The sequence below is a fragment of the Erpetoichthys calabaricus genome, chromosome 13 (genome assembly GCF_900747795.2).
Source record: "Erpetoichthys calabaricus chromosome 13, fErpCal1.3, whole genome shotgun sequence".
NCBI classification, from domain to species: Eukaryota; Metazoa; Chordata; class Cladistia; order Polypteriformes; family Polypteridae; genus Erpetoichthys; species Erpetoichthys calabaricus.
In genome coordinates this window covers 8,595,410-8,613,620 of record NC_041406.2, presented here as the reverse complement: position 1 = coordinate 8,613,620, position 18,211 = coordinate 8,595,410, and the positions used below count along the sequence as shown (strand labels likewise).

The 18,211-nt window shown below is 35.8% G+C and overlaps 1 protein-coding gene across 4 annotated transcripts in view; it reads left to right on the top strand.

The window, feature by feature from the left end:
• Positions 1-18,211, top strand: part of topaz1 (testis and ovary specific TOPAZ 1) — a 124,451-nt gene that overhangs the window by 104,712 nt on the left and 1,528 nt on the right. For all 4 annotated transcript variants that reach the window (XM_028817934.2, XM_028817935.2, XM_051935620.1 and 1 more), the window contains 3 exons: positions 368-532; positions 9,169-9,372; positions 17,514-17,697. In XM_028817934.2, the coding sequence (XP_028673767.2) occupies positions 368-532; positions 9,169-9,372; positions 17,514-17,697 (553 nt within the window). The remainder of the gene's footprint in view (positions 1-367; positions 533-9,168; positions 9,373-17,513; positions 17,698-18,211) is intronic.

The following is an 18,211-nucleotide window of genomic DNA, read 5'->3' as shown; positions in this document are numbered from 1 at the left end:
TGGCAGCAATGAATGTGCAATATCACATTCTTAACCATTTAAAGAATTAAGCAATTTATTTATAGCAAATAGATTGCACAAGATCTCATCTTAAATAGCAAAGGTTATGATTTTTAAATAGAATTGTTATTGCTTAAAGAGTAGCTAACAGCATAATTTGGTTACTGTTGTTCATCTTTGTTAGTTACTGTAATAGATTTTTAAGGGCCATTAGAAGAATTATCACCAATTTTTAAGATAAACTAGATACATTTTTTGGGCATTGAGAAAGCATTCCAGCTTGGTAAGCTTGATAGAATTATGTCTCTTTTTGTTTAAAGTCTCTTTTTAGTTTGTGTGTTGATCAATAAACTGTTCTTTTTTCCAGAGTCTGATTGGATAATAACATCAGCACTTTGGCCTTGTTCCAGAATTGATGTTCTGCGCCGTCACAACTTGCTTTGCAGGATAAGTAAAGAATGTTCTTATAAGAAAATGCATAAACATGCTTTGGAAGTTTTGAAAAATCTCCCTGGCTTCAAGGAATTTTCTGGTATGTGCTGTGTTAACACTGACCATATGCAGTATATTTATTTATAGTATTGTTTTCTGGAGCTTGTTTCTTTATGTGCATGTTATTACCTACATAAAGTTGATGTTGCATTAAGCTGTTTTTTTTTTTTGTCGTGGAGTTTGTCAGATTTACCGATCAGTCACTGATCTTGTCGCTGCACCACGTAAAATTACACGTCTGAAAATTACAACCCATTTACTAGCTGAGTGCCAATCTTTCAGGGCACTCATGCTCTCCCCTTTTTCTGACAGCTAATGGCTTCCTGCCTGATGGAGATGGTGATGTATGAAAAGCACTATATAAGTAAAATTATTATTATGAAGCGTTAACAGCTACAGTGAGTTCAACAGCAGTCTCTGCCCTTTATTTCTTTTTTCCATTCTGTTATGGAATGTAAAATACGAGGCATCAAACATATGAGCTTCTCTTCTGTTTGAGAGGTCTGCTCTGTACCAGCGCTGTGTGAAGAGTGAATAGGTGTGGTGCATTCAGCCAGACTTTGGTGTGATATTCCTTTAAGGCCACTTGAAAAGTCACTAAGTCTAAACATAAGGGGTCAGAGCAAGCAGAACATTTGTTGAAAGGAAACCTTTCAGATTTGCATTTCTGTACAGTGAGTGAAGTATCTTTTTAAAAAAAAAAAAAAAATAAATCATTTTTGTTGGAGTATTCTTTTAGTAAACTGTCTGCAACCATTTTTAACTTAATTTGCTACTATGATTAAGTTGAACTTTAGCCTTGTTTGATCAGTACGGTTTTTAAAATTAGCTTTATAGGCTTCTTCCTTTTTGATTTTTCATTTTATAATAATACTAGGGATCTAGCCCTCTATGGACCCCCATTGGGGTGAGTGATGACAAATTTCTATTACAATAAGGAGTAAATGACTTTAAACACTTAAATTGAAAGACACATTTTAATAGTTCAAATATTTGGCACAATTACTCTCTCGTTTTATGTACTTCAGCCTCACCAAGTAAATCATTACATTAGTTATGAACACCCCGATGCTAATTCAGACTTTTCTTCAATATAAAAATCCAATTAAAAATTCACAGTAACAAGACAGAAGCCAGTCTTAAAAATTAATAAGTAAATAAAATAATAACTGTGGAAAAAAATTAGTTTACCCTAAAAAATGAAGACGAGGGAGAGCTTCTATAAAACATGGACGCTGCTTCACTCCTTTACTCTGCTAAGGAGGCCCAATGAAACTCGGTGCACACACCCTGCGTCTTTAAGTCTCTGGGATATGAGGGGGCTTTCCAGTACCTTCCTGAGTAGAGGCACTAATCGGCAAGAGTGCTGTCAGGATTCCTCTCCACTCTTTCTTTAGGCAAATGTGACAGCAGTTTGCTGTGGAGCGAGAACCTCGCAGGGAGTGAAGATCAGAGAAGCTGCTGCACAATACATGAAAGATTTTTGCTGGAGGCAGAGAGTTGCTTGGTTTGGGGATTTTGCCTCCACAGATACAAATCCTGAGAGATATTACAGCTGTGATCTCGTGCGATTCGTTTATCTTGGCCCTCCTTCTCCTTCATAGGCTTTTAATTTTTTTTTTTGCTGCAATTCAAAGACATTACTTTATTAAATAAGCAGAATGGTGTGCAGTCTGTCAGGTGCTAGAGGTGACACTTAGTGCCACATGAAGAGTAAAGGCACTATATGTGAAAACTTTGATATATATATATATATATATATATCAATCAATCACACACACATATATATATATCAATCAATGTGTGTATATATATATATATAAATACATAGACCTCAATCAATAGGAAAGGCAATATATTAATGAGGACAGATATGAAAGCAAAAAGATAGGAAGATGCACAAAAAAGGCACTATATAGCAAAGATGGGGACATAACTATAATTAGATAGATGTGTAGATGTGAAAGGCACTATATAATAGGTAGGTGTGAAAGGCACCATATAATAGACTAGCTGAAATACCTGGATACTTTATTAATCCCAAGGGGAAAGTCACATACTCCAGCAGCATACTGATAACAACAATATTAAATTAAAGAGTGATAAAAAATGCAGATAAAACCGACAATAACTTTGTATAATGTTAACGTTTATCATCCAGCTGCACTCCCAGGTATTTATAGGTCTGTACCCTCTGCACACAGTCACCTCTGATGATCACGGGGTCCATGAGGGGTATGGGCCTCCTAAAATCCACCACCAGCTCCTTGGTTTTTCTGGTGTTCAGGTGTAGGTGGTTTGAGTCGCCTTTAGCCAATAGATAAAGGTTCTTAGGACTTCGTACCCTTGAACATACCACATAAAGTTGTCCATGTGGGAAACAGGCTGTGTCCAAATTGATTGCAGTAATTTTCAATGATTGTGCAAACGTTCTAAGTGTCAAGTGGATGATAACATACAAGACTGAATCTCCAATTAGTCTCTTGCAATTGAAATTCTTTTACAATCAATTAAACGTTAAATGTTTAGATAGAATTTTACCTGTATAAATAAATATTATAAGTTAAATGTCATGGCTATATTTGTTTTATACTTTACCTTCAATTTTGATAAATTAATTAAATTAGTTTTTTTTATTATGAACGTATTTTAAAAAAATTCATATTTTTTTAATGAGAAAAATGTAACGCCAACACGTTAGCTACGGTGTTGTGAAACAAATGACATTTAGTTCATGAATGAATAAACAAAAATTGCAAAGAGAACTGCTGAATCCACAAATAATATATGTTACCACTAAAGCTCGAAAGCCGTTAATGTGCACATTACCTAGCTAATCTGCAGATTAACCGATTTGCTCCGTTAACGTGCGGAATCAAGAGTTTTCCGCATTTTACCTAGGTAATGTGCACATTAACGGCTTCCGTATCGTTAAAGTTCAAAAGTTTGTTTCTCTCATTTCCTTTCCCTACTCCTTCCCCCTCTCCCTGCACTTTTAGTTTGGTTTCGCCAGCGTCTTGTCATCGCCGGTTGTTTTTATTTCTCATACAAAAACAAAAAAGTGCAAAAAAAGGGATTGTTGTAAAGCCGATTATTTCATCGCATTTCAATTTAAGCATACAGAAACGTTGCTGTTGTTCAAGCAAAGATCTTATTTTCACTTTAACGAGAGCCTAGCAGGTAATGTGCAGATTATCTAGGTAATTTGCGAAATGAAACAATTTTTCGGCACTTTAACGCATCACCCTAGTTAATTTGCACATTACCTAGATAATCTGTAGAATAACTGATTTCTGCACTTTAGCGGTAACATATATAGGATGTTTATGATAGATAATAATGAAAGTGCTTACTTTTCTTATATAATACGTATAATAGTCTACTTTAAACAAAATGTAATAGCGGAATACTGGGAAAAGCGAAGCCTTTTTTAAGGTTTTTTGACAGATTAATTTTTGTTTTCATGGTGTAGTAATACGCTTTTTACATGCAGAATTTTTGACGCCGTAAAAAAGTCAAATGAATTATTATTAGGTTGATTTAATTCTATTACCACTACAATATTATTACAATAGGAATAATTCAAGATGAAAATATAGTTAACAAAAACAAACATTAAACAACAAACAAATAACACTACGGATTTTTTATGATAAAACTGTCGGTTGCTTTTACAGAGCACACCAGAAATGTTCCGAACGTCAACTGGATGATAACTTACATACAAGACCACAAGATTGTTAGTCTGCTGTATACAGTCGATTCCGCTTAATTGGAGCAGGCACTTATTTGGGACAAATCTCAGGGAAAGAAAACCAAACTAATATATAGTTTAAATGCTTAACTGGGACAGCAGCAGACGCGTGCTGCCAGTCAGTCATCTATCGTCTCCCTTCAAAGAAGCACAAGTAAGTTTGGCTAGTACAATCTTAGAGTGGAGTAGCACATGTGTGCTTAATAGTCTACCGTCTCCACTACAGTACCGTATTTAGTTACCCCTACACTTGCCAAGATGCCAAGAAATGATTTTACACTTTCAAGTAAAATTGCGTTGCTGGATAAAATTAAAAAAATAAAATCAAAAGCCAGCCATTTAATACAAGCCATCGTAGGCTCGCTGAGATAACTGGTGTACCAAAATCTATCATAGCACGTCTCTTACAACAAGAAAATCAACTGCGTGAGGAATGGGCATTACTGAAAGGACGAACAGGAACGTCCAAAAGAAAATGTGATGGAAAGGATCCAGAAGTTGAAGAAGCACTAGATCAATGGTTTTCTATAGTTAGTGTGTGAGGCATGAATATCAGCGGCCCAGTGTTGAAGATGAAGTCAGGAGATCGCTAAAAAAATATGCCACAATTATTTTAAAATAACTGATGGTTGGTTGTCTCAATAGAAAGCAAGATACAATATCTAATTTAAAAAAGTGCACGGTGAAAAGGGCAGTGCGGATAATGTAAGCACTGAACAATGTAAAAATATGAAAATTCCTACTTTTTAGAAAATTTCTGTGCAGATGACATTTACAACGCTGATGAAACTGGCCTCTGTTATCGTGCTATGCCAGACGGTTCCCTGTTTTATAATCACATTGCACTGTCTGGGTATAAAAGGGCAATGGACCGTATTACTGTTTTATGCTGTGCAAATATGTCGGGTACTAAAAGACGAAAGCTACTGATCGTAGGAAAAAGTGCTAAGCCTTGATACTTTAAGGGGTTAAGAATGGAGGGTTTACCAGTGGAGTACCATGGCAATAAAAATGCGTGGATGACTTATGAAATTTTTCGGAATTGGATTACGAGTTGGGACGTAGTATTACAACTTAAGCAAAGAAAAGCCAAGCAAAATGACACCTTTAATTGGCTAACTAAAAAGATTACAATATGCAAGCTTTCGAGGCAACTCAGGCCCCTTCTTCAGGCAAGATGTAACTTAAACAAAGGAAAATTTTATTGCTTCTTGACAATTGTGCGGCATTTAGATAATCTAAAAAATATAAAGCTGGAATTTCTTCCTCCTAATACCACGTTGTTAGTGCAACCAATGGACATTTTGGGGGGGGGGGGGGGAATAAAAAATTTAAAGACATTAGTTAATTACATACAGCACTAGAATATATTGATGAAAACCTATTAAGTTCCTCAACAGCTAGAGAGATTAGTGCAAAAATTTCCCTTTTGCAAGCAATATACTGTAGTTTGTCGCTGACAGTTGGCAAGCTTTATAGCACCAGCACCATACAGAACTGCTTTGCTGTTTGTAGCTTAAAACCCTTTGGAGATTCCTGAAATTTTGAGCATTGAGGAAAATGAAGACATATTACAAGTTCCTTTTGTAAATAACGAAGAATTTTCTACAATAGATTACAATTTACCGTGTTACAAAGAAAATGAAGACTGTTAGGATGCAATTGTTGATGTCATTAAATCGAAACACCAAAAATTTGACGAAGAAAACAATGATGATCATCCACCTGTGCCTGTGACTAACCGGGAGGCAAAAAACTTAGCCGGGTTACAGCGTTATTTTATGCAGGAAGGCAATGAAGGGAGCCCTACATCCGCACCGAATATCTGTGCTGATTTTGTAGAAGTCCAAACTTACAAAAACAAAAGACAGACTACACTTGATGCATTTTTGCAGAATTAAATTGTATGTACATACCTAATTATTTTACTTTAGAATTTATTATTTTTTCTTCACAGTTTATATTATTTTCTTATAATTGATATTTTGGTTCAATAATTTATTAAAATATGTACCTACTTATTTTATTTTAGAATGTATTATTATTTTATCCTCACAGTTTATATTATTTTTCTTATAATTTATATTTCTGTTCAATAATTTATTACAATATTGAAAAAAATGTATTGTTTAATTTTATGTGGAATTTGCTTAATTGGGGCAACCGTATAATTGGGCCAAAATGTCCTAGTCCTATTGTGTCCTAATTAAGCAGAACTGACTGTGTATGAATGTGTATATATATATAATATATGTGTGTGTGTATGTGTATATATATATATATATATATATATATATATATATAATTTGCAGCTGGAGATCCACAAAGGGAGAAAAATGAATCGTGTATCATAAAGTAGTTTTTATTCCTGAGCTTTCAACCCCTACCAGGGGTCTTCATCAGAGGATAATGCTTAGACTTACAAGAATCAAAGGCAATATATAGCAAAAAATTATGTGATGGGGGCGGGGGGGGTGGCTAAGTCAGTGTGATCAGGATGGGGGGGGGGGGGTGTACAGTTTATTATGAACATGTTGTTCTTAAGTTTGCATATGCTGGGTTTATGTCCAAGTGTCTGTTGATGGCGTTCTCATTTGATAGCCAAGATTCGGCCAGCTCTCTGGCACTTGTAGTACTGGCCTTAAATTTTACTTGTACATTGTCCCAGTTAAATGTATGTCCTGTTGATTTAGTATGCATATAGATCAATGAAAGTGAGTCCTTTCTTCTGACGGCGTTGCGATGTACCTGTATACGTGTTGCGATTCTTTTTGAGGTTTGTCCTATGTATACCGCTGAGCAAGAATTGCATGCGTTTCTGCTGTCGATTTCTTGTTTTTGAGGCCAGTACTAAAAAGTACTGTGTGTGTGTATATATTTTATATATATATATATATATATATATATATATATATATATATACACACACACACATATATAGTGTATATATGTATATACAGTACTGTGCAAAAGTTTTAGGCAGGTGTGAAAAAATGCTGTAAACAGAGAATGCTTTCAGAAATATAAATAATGATTGTTTATTGTTATCAATTTACAAAATGCAAAGTGAGAGAACAAAAGAAAAATCTAAATCAAATCAATATTTGGTGTTACTACCTTTTGCCTTCAAACCAGCATCAATTCTTATAGGTCCACTTGCACAAAGTCAGGGATTTTGTAGGGTTCTAGTCAGGTGTCTGATCAACCAATTCTACCAAACAGGTGCTAATGATCATCAATGTCACACGTAGATTGAAACACAGTCATTAACTGAAACAGAAACAGCTGTGTAGGAGGCTTAAAACTGGGTGAGGAACAGCCAAACTCTGCTACCAAGGTGAGGTTGTGGAAGACAGTTTCATGTCATGGCAAGATTGAGCCCAGCAACAAGACACAAGGTAGTTCTACTGCATCAGCAAGGTCTCTCCCAGACAAAGCTCTCAAAGCAGACTGGGGTTTCAAGATGTGCTGTTCAAGCACTTTTGAAGAAGCACAAAGAAACGGGCAACATTGAGGATCGTAGACGCAGTGGTCGGCCAAGGAAACTTAGTGCAGCTGATGAAAGACACATCAAGCTTATTACCCTTCGAAATCGGAGGATGTTCAGCAGTGCCATCAGCTCAGAACTGGCAGAAACCAGTGGGACCCAGGTACACCCATCTACTGTCCGGAGAAGTCTGGCCAGAAGTAGTCTTCATGGAAGAGTTGCAGCCAAAAAGCTATACTTCCGACGTGGAAACAAGGCCAAGCGACTCAAGTATGCACGAAAACATAGGAACTGGGGTGCAGAAAAATGGCAGCAGGAGCTCTGGCCTGATGAGTCAAAATTTGAGATATTTGGCTGTAGCAGAAGGCAGTTTGTTCGTTTTTGAAAGCATTCTTTGTTTAAAGCATTTTTTCACACCTGCCTAAAACTTTTGCACAGTACTGTATATGTGTGTGTGTGTATGTATTTGTGTGTATATATATATATATATATACAGTGCATCCAGAAAGTATTCACAGCGCAGATGAATTTCTCAGTTTTTTTATTTTTAATAAATTTGCAAAAACCTCAAGTAAACTTTTTTCACATTAACATTATGGGGTATTGTGTGTAGAATTCTGAGGAAAAAAATGAATTTAATCCATTTTGGAATAAAGCTGTAACATAAAGTGTGGAAAAAGTGATGCGCTGTGAATACTTTCCGGATGCACTATATATAATATATATATATAATATTTGTGTGTGTGTATATATAGTAATATGGCTGTTCAAGTCACAGAGACAGAATGAGTCCCAAATATAGTTGGAATGCCAACCCGGCCAACTGTATTTAATTTCAAAAGCAATAGGCTAGCATGGTGGTGGTGCTCAAACATAAAGAATGCTGGCAGTCACCTCCAGTTCGCCCTCTGCTGGTCGTTCCAAGTGTCAACTGGATGATAACATACATACAAGACCACAAGATCAGACCTTACAGTATTTTTAATCGACCAATGAAAAACGTGTACCAAGTTTCATGAAAATTGTTCCAGCCATTCGGAAGTGATGCTGGAACATACATACACAAACGTGTGTGCACACACACATACATTGACTTTTTTATTTATTTATATATAATAATAATAATAATTAATTTTTTTGCATTTATATAGCGCTTTTCTCACTACTCAAAGCGCTCAGCAATTGCAGGTTAAGGGCCTTGCTTAAGGGCCCAACAGAGCAGAGTCCCTAATGGCATTGACGGGATTCGAACCGGCAACCTTCCGATTGCCAGTGCAGATCTCTAGCCTCAGAGCCACCACTCCGCCCTTATATATATATATATATATATATATATATAAGTAAAGCAGTTATTTGCAAGGGAAATCTATGTTTTTTTATTGCATTTGAATTTGCTAATTTATGCCTAACCGGCATTTTGTTTTGTTTTTTCCAGGTAAAATAGGTGCTTCAAACAACAGTGACATTTTTAATGCACATTTACTTGACTGCATTAAGAATAAAGAAATGTCAGTATCTTGCAATACAGTTCAATTCATGATGTCAAAGGAAATATGTGTGGATTTTTCTCATCTTAGACACTTAATTGATGACCTGGGAAGAAGACAGCTTTGGTCTCGGGCCAGATTATTCTACAAATGTAAGTAGTAAATTGGATAATTCTGTTTTCTGCTGGTGTTTCTGTTGTACGCGTTTAAATACTCAAAAAGATGCTAAAATGTGCATTTTTAAAACACACATGCAGTTTTGATTGAGTATATGATCTAATGAATTAAATTTGTTGTAACAGAGAAAACTAACCTTTAATATGATTCCTTTACGAGGAACATAAACAAAATCTCTATGACAGCATTTTCATTAGTTAGCTGATGGCAGCAGCTATCAACAACAAGTAGTGAATGTTTTACACGTTTCATGTTTTATTACATACATGGTTAAAGCTTGTCTTGTAGTCTGCTTAAATATAGGAAAGTAAAAACCAATAACTGATTAAAAGGTAAAATGTGCATCTGCTCTGGGACAAAGTATTTATGTGTGATTCTAATTCCCCTGCAGTTGTGCTTACGTAAAAATTTCCATTTCATTAGTCCCTTGAAGTTCTGCACAGATGGGATGTTAAACTCATAAATGCTGTTGACGATGTCTTAAAAGTTAATGAGAGATTTATTTGTAGAAAAGTAATAATGTACAAATATGCTGCAACAACATACAGCAGAATGCTGGCCCAAGAAGCAGTTTTTCAAAGAAAAAGCCATATCTGAAACTGGCAAATACATAGAAGAGAATAAAACATGCAAAAGAACCCGAACATTAGATGGAAGATGACTGGAAAAGTGTATTATGGTCAGTATCCTGTAGTAATCATTTTTCTGTTGCAGAAAACATTTGGTATTTGGTGTGTATTTAAAGAAGGAGCCAAATGCAGACCTATAAAATGTTTGTTTCTCAGACTACACACTCTGATATACTTATCCTCTTATGCAGTTCCCCATCTCTTTCTATTTGGGCTAGATCCAGTTTTCCCTCTACTCTTAAGACAGTTTGCTCTATGTAGTCTACTACAAAATTCTATGACATGTTTCTTGAGAATGATGTTTCATTTTGAGCATTTTTGAACATAGAACTGAACTTTAGGAATGCCAGTACCTTGCAACCAAAGTGAACAGAATAACAAGTTTCAGCTGTGCTAATGCAATCAGAACGGTTTCTCTAATAATCAATTAGCATTTAAACACAGACTTAATTAAAGATAAACTTGGTTACCATTAGGATATTGAAGGGAGTTTCTGCTGGGAATGGATCTTTTTAGTCATGTGAATAGTGAATTAGAAATCGGTTATTTCAAGCAGTAATACTAATAGCATCAGTAATAATGTCTTGGCAGCATGTTTAAATCAATTTAATTGTATCTTGATACAAAAAGTTGTCAGTTTCTGGTTGTGTCCAAACTTTTGACCGTTTATGTATTTACAAAAAATAAAATGCGCACACATTAAAATGAAAACGGAGACTAAATAGATAGATACTTTATTAATCCCAAGGGGAAATTCACATACTCCAGCAGCACCTTACTGATACAAAAAAACAATATTAAATTAAAGATTGATAATAATGCAGGTAAAAACAGACAATAACTTTATATATAGTTAATGTTTACCCCACTGGGTGGAATTGAAGAGTTGCATAGTTTGGGGGAGGAACGATCTTCTCAGTCTGTCAGTGGAGCAGGACAGTGACAGCAGTCTGTCGCTGAAGCTGCTCTTCTGTCTAGAGATGACACTGTTTAATGGATGCAGTGGATTTTCCATAATTGATAGGAGTCTGCTGAGCGCCTGTCGCTCTGCCACAGATGGCAAACTGTCCAGCTCCATGCCAACAATAGAGCCTGCCTTCCTCACCAGTTTGTCCAGGCGTGAGGCGTCTTTCTTCTTAATGCTGCCTCCCCAGCACACCAACACGTAGAAGAGGGCGCTCGCCACAACCGTCTGATAGAACATCTGCAGCTTCTTATTGCAGATGTTGAAGGACACCAGCCTTCTAAGGAAGTATAACCGGCTCTGTCCTTTCTTACACAGAGCATCAGTATTGGCAGTCCAGTCTAATTTATCATCCAGCTGCACTCCCAGGTATTTATAGGTCTGCACCATCTGCACACCGTCACCTCTGATGATCACGGGGTCCATGAGGGGTCTGGGCCTCCTAAAATCCACCACCAGCTCCTTGGTTTTGCTGGTGTTCAGGTGTAGGTGGTTTGAGTCGCACCATTTAACAAAGTCATTGATTAGGTCCCTATACTCCTCCTCCCCACTCCTGATGCAGCCCCATTATAGCTGTGTCATCAGCAAACTTTTGCATGTGGCAGGACTCCGAGTTGTGTTGGAAGTCCGATGTATATAGGCTGAACAGGATCGGAGAAAGTACAGTCCCTTGTGGCGCTCCTGTGTTGCTGGCCACAATGTCAGCAAATATACTTTCCCAAACTCTGGATGCCCTTTTGTTATTGAATTCCATACAGAAACCGTTAATATTCTTTTTTTTTAGGTCTGTTCTCATAAAATTAGAAAGCACCGGCTGTTGTTGGCTATCTGATTTTTTTTTTTTGACATTGGACCAATTTTGTTGAAATTTGGTACACTTCCTTCTCAAGGAAAGTTCCATTCTTAATAGGATTTGCTAAATAGTGCTTGCTGTACACATTTGTAAAATTTCAGACTTATTTTGAGAGAAGTTATATTTCACCTCGTATGTCTTGTATATTTTCCTCTTATGTGTCCAACTACACATGCTGCATAAATAGTTATTAAAACACCAACAGAGTCGCATGCGTGGCAGGGAATATGCTGTCACATCAGCTGCTTGTGCAAATCTGCCACACCAGTTCACTTCTCCTGTTAGTTCCAGTCTTACCCCTCATAACCGTAACAGTGAAACTTGAAAGCATTTAAAGCAAGAAGCAACTTGACTAGAAACGAATAGAAGTGAAAAGAATAGAAGAATATTGTTCTGTAAGCTATTACATGTATTATGAATACTTACATACATACATACATACAAGGTAGAGTGGTGGCTCTGAAGCTAGGGATCTGCACTGGCAATCGTAAGGTTGCTGGACCGAATCCCGTAAATGCCAATAGGGACTCTGCTCTGTTGGGCCCTTGAGCAAGGCCCGTAACCTGCAATTGCTGAGCGCTTTGAGTAGTGAGAAAAGCGCTATATAAATGCAAAGAATTATACATACTCACATCACGCCAAAAACAACCTCATTACCTGCAGATAATAACAGTTGAGTACTTCAATGACAGTTTAATTTGTCAGCAAAGCCCAATGACTTGATATCTGTTGTTGTCCAGTGCGTCCCAACAGTTTCAGTTTGAGACGTATATTTATTGTGATGCCAGTATTTAAAATATTTTTTGTTAAAACGAATACAAACTCTTCTTGATCACAGACCCTCCATATTACCAAAATTGTAAATTTAACATTGATTAAGTTGGAATCTAACGTGTTTGAAGGAAGTTTCAACCTATTTGGGGTTGGATTCTAACTACATATGATTGTAAAATGCTTTTAAAAAATGTGGTTTTTTTAATGTACTTTACTAATACATATATCTACATTCTTGGATGCAAATCACTTTTACAAAAATAATCAATAAAAATGTGATATCTATCCCTGATAAAGTAATTAAACAAATATTCACAAATGCTACAGTCGTCAGTTCTCCAAATGCAGCTGAATATTTCACAGTGCATACAATTTCTAAATTGTTTTGTTTTTGCATTTTTCAATCACCAGTTTTCAACCACAACTTATATTTAACACCTTGTAACGGCCGACCCCTTACCCAGCCGGCAGCTACACCTCCAAGACCTGTGGCCTGGATAATTTACTGAGTATGAATCTAGCTATCAAGCCGTACCTCTAACAAAGTACACTTTTCCCCACAATCGACGGTGTAAATATAAACTCACAAAAGCAGATATGTAAAATTATACTGATTAAATGTATTAAATGAAACAACAAGACAAATGCAAAAAATAGAAAGAAACATATAAATATAAATATCCCTCCACCACATCAACAATGAGACACCACCATATATAAATACAACAAAACCCTCCCTTGCCCCTGTAACATATAACAAACAACACGAATAACAAAAAAATGAATGAGATACGGAAATGATCGTGAACTTGAGTCTGGTTATAAAAACTGTCCTGAATACGGTTGACTGAACTAATGATAAATGAGTCGTTTGATTTTCCCGGAACAAAATGGAACAGCCTCACCGTGAATTCTCGGTGCGTGGTGGATGATGAAGTCCGACCCCAGGGTCTCTCGTGATGAGGGTATTGAAGTAAGTGTGGCAGATTGAAAAACAAACTGGATGAAAATGCGCGATGTAGAATACAGTAGGTAAAGATGGCTCGTGGTCGTGAAAATGAAAAATTCTCCTTCTCTCCTCTCTCTTCTCCTCTCTCTTCCTTCCTCTTTTTTCTTCTTCCCAGCTATTCCCTCCTGATGGCTTAAATGGTCCTGTGACGGCTGTAATTGATTAATAGTGAACAGGTGTTTCCCAGGTTTGAGGCTGTAGTCTTCTTCCATCATCGGCATTTACTGATACACACACAAACAGCAAACGGGACAATGGAAACGAGACGCACTCAGTACTGACATTTGACAACACTAACTATGTAGCCCCACTACAACCTGTTATGTGTTAATGTTTCTTCCTTGTATTTTTTGTGTGCCAACTATCATCTTGAAATATCATAATTTGCTTGTTAATTACAATAGTGGTGAGTAAAACATCTATCAAACTGTGAACAAAAACAAAATTTGTTTTGCATTATGTGATTTGTGCTCACTTGTATCCATACTGTACTGTCTGCACAGTGTTTAGATGGACGACTCTTACAGTAGATATTAAATATACAACTCTGGAAGAGTAATACAGCAAATTTTGAGTTTTACCTCATGATTAAAGTGTGTCACTAATTGTAAGTTAACATTTGTTTTTCTTTTCAATAAATAGTAAACTTGTGTGTTTTGGTGTTTAAATACTCTCTTGTGTATGTTTCTTGTATAAATTGATTACTGCCTACTTTATACTAGTCATTAATACTTAAATGGTTCAAGATGATGGTTTTAAGTCAACAAGTAGCAGTTTTCTTAAGTATAGTTGGGTAAAGTAACAAAGATATCACCAATTACATTTTTACTTCTCAACCCACATGTAGCCATTATCTTTTTAGCTTTTGATTTTTTTTTTTAGTAATATGTTATTTCTTAAAGATTTAGATAAAAATTAAATGACAAGTGACTGGTGAATTTGCTGGTATGTTTATTGTGCCTTCAGTGATACAGAATGTAAAACAAGTTTGTGGGAAGTATATCAGCTATGTGTTGTGTGAACATTGTGAAGGTAAAAAAAAGGAAGATTTTTCCACAATTGATGTCTTCTGCTTTAAGGTTTAAGGTTTCTTTATTTAGTACACAAGAAAACATGAAATTTGCCTTCTCAGTTGCATCTAATAACAGACAGAATGAAATAAAACAGACAAATAGAAACAAGAAAGGTTAAGGTAAGGCAGTTAGATAATACATATTTACACCAAAAAAAGAAAAGGTTACAGGATATATATCAAAACCTTAATCATTATCTCCAATATTTCTTATTGAAACGTTTTATGGCACTAGGAAGAAAGGAGTTTCTGGAGCGATTTGTGTGGGTTTTCAAAGCGACTCTCCTTCCTGATTTACTGAACTTTAGTTCTCTGTGTAATGGATGTCTGTCATCAGTTGAGATGATTTCCATTTTCTTTAACATTGCCCTCTGACTCACACACCAGACAAATCATCTACATCAGTCCCAATAACTTTAGCTGCACACTTCGTAATCTGCTGGAGGTTTTTTGAGTTTTGGTTTGTCAGACTATTAAACCAGGCAATGAAACTGAAAGTGATCACAAACTGGATCAGACTGCGATTAAAGGACAACATGAGGTCCTTGTCTACTTTAAATAGTTTGAGTTTATGGAGGAGAAATAAGCACTGGTTGCAATAATTTTTTTGTATTTGTATTCCAGTTAAGATTGTTATCTAGGTAAGTTCCTAAGTATTTATATTCAGTCACTATTTCTACCTCCTCTCCCAGAACTACAATAGGTGAACATACAGATTTCTGTCTCTTAAAATCAAATATCATTTTTTTGGTCTTTTTTACATTCAGAGAGAGAGAGAGTTTTTACTTGGGGTACTTTCACAGTTTGTCTTTTAAAACTTTAACCATATTTCCTGAGTCACTGCAGAAATGCTAAGTAACATAAAATGAAATATTGAATTGCACCCTTTTATTCAAATGGTGATTTTGTACTGAACTTAACAATTGAAAGGATCAGAGCAGACAGCCAATGCAGATGTGCTTGAATGATATGAACAGCTGAGAGAACTGAACTTTATATCTTCTAGATGGCAGACATATTTGCAAATCCAAATAGTGGACCTGAGAATATAGGAGACTTGCCTCATTTGTTTCATAAAGTCTGTCAAATGTCTTGCATTAATATGGTGATGGCATAAGGAAGACTAAACAAAAAAAGAAAAGCAAAAAAACAAAACTCTGGTTGCAAGCCCATTTTTTGTGGTACTACTACAGTATTTTTCATGCATTGCTGCTATTGCTTGTAGTTGGTTTCTTTTCTCTGGTAATTGAGTCTCTTAAATTATTCACAGCGCAGTCTGCTCAGGTTTTTGTTTAACATGAATTGGTTATGTATGTAGAATCCAGGTTACTCTGATACTTCATCTTAAAGCTGTAGTTTGCTCTGTAAGCAATCGTTTTTTTCAGGTGAGCTGTATTTATTATCCCACTGGAAGTGAGGGCTACTTGTTGTTTATTATGATTTGAAATTATCTAAAATATTATCCCCAGATTGTGAACGGTTCCATGTAACTCTGGCCTCACTTGGGCATATATTAGGGACTGTCCAAAGATAAAACCATTTTTGGGAAAAGACATTTTTCATATTGAACAGAGTGAGTAGTATTTACAATTGCCCTTTTGCTAGAGTGCATGGAATTATTTCAAGTGAGTTTAGACAAGGGTCTGACCAGTAATATTGGGTGCCAATATATCAGGCCAATATTTGATCCCTACCTATGCATTGGTATTAGCTGAACCTGCACCGATATTATGATGCAGAAACTCTTCCAAGCTAAACAAATTTATTAGGTTACTTTCCTAATATTAAAGGCCTCGGTTTGAAAAGCCAGTCCCCTTGACTGATACGCACAATGACGTTAATGAATTGACAGTCATCAATGTACATTCTAAACAATTTCATGTGCTACTTAGCACTGAACTTTGCCAGCATTCATCATCTTTTGGATTGACAATAGGGCTAATTTCTACATAGGGATGCATAAAGTAATTTGTTTACTTAATTTTACATTTGAAGTTCACGATTTTTCTGTTAAAATGCTGTATTCCATGTCTTTCTGTGTTTCCCCATTGTCTTAACCTCAGTCAAAATGTCTGCTACACAGCCTACTCCAAGTTTTGCATTGTAAAAGTTTGCAGATAAGCATTCTCTGTATTCAAGCCTTTGTTTTCTTATCAAAGTGATGTGCAGGTCATTATTCAGACTAATTTTATAAATGTCCAGTCTGTCAGCTTTTCAAAAAGAGCTGATGTTTGGCTTTCTAAGATATAGAGACTTCCATAAATGGTACAAATTGCTTGATAAGACAGTTTATCAATAAATGCATGTAACCCTGTGTTTGTTTTCAATTAAATAGCCTGTTTTCAAACTAGCAGTTCTTTCTTCAAAAAATTCACTAAAATCTTTTGCCCCTGGAAGAGCCCACACATGTTTCTCTGGCTCTGGAGCGAAGTGATCACCTCTTATGCAGTTAAGAAGCTTTTACAAAATGCCTGGGCGGGTCTGAATTGTTTTGGACTTGTCAAATGAACAAGTGTTTTGTGTGATTCAAAGGAATCGTCATATATTACGCATCCTTACAAAGCAAAGATATTTACTTTTGCTATTTGCTGTAATGAGAAAAGTATTTTTTTTTTCTTTTATTTGTGTGTGTTACATGTTCCTTACTGACCCTGTATAAACTGAGAAAGCTGTCAAACCAGTTATATTACTTCCCTGGATGAACATAATGTGGTTAATTGTATCATTATTTAATATTACGGCATTATCTTTCGCCCTTTAAGATGCTCAGTCTCATTATGGTTGCTGTAATACATTTTTTTGAATTATCTTACAGATGGTGTGTCAATGGGATACTACCCTCCTCTTGATCAGAGATTGTACTGCAATTTGCTGTTCATCCCGTGCTCTTTGTCTGAAATTGAAATGGTGATGTCTTTTGAAATATATATTGTTTCAAATACAAACAAAATTCAGAAGCAAAGTATTTGCAGTGAAACTCTACAAATAGTACTGAAAAGGTAGGTATATAGGGGTGTGTTTATGAATAATACATGCTTTTTATTTTATACTAGCAAAATACCCCACGCTTAGCAGTGGAGAAGTAGTGTTCAGAAGTAGTTCAGAACATTTTAAAAATAACGTAACATGATTGTCAATGTAATTGTCGTAGGCTTATTTTAGTATAGAGAGTGAATTTGATGATTGTAGAGAGTTTAACTTATGATTGTAAATGTTGTGTATGAGAAATGCACAGAGATCATAGTGAAAGGATGTTGTTGGCTGTGGCTTAGGCTTACAGACTTGTAAAACAGTAGTTATCAAGTACATCCACTTATTGTTTCTTATGCCCAAGTTTAATTTTATCTTAGCAGCATTACAGGATTAGTTATAATTGTAGTTACCATTGCTTTCTTCATACATTCATTATCTTAACCAGATTTGTTTTTAATACTTGCACCACCAGTGCTGGATACCTGTCCCAACAAGAAACAGTAACAAGAGAAGAACCAAACCTGACAAGGATACACTTAC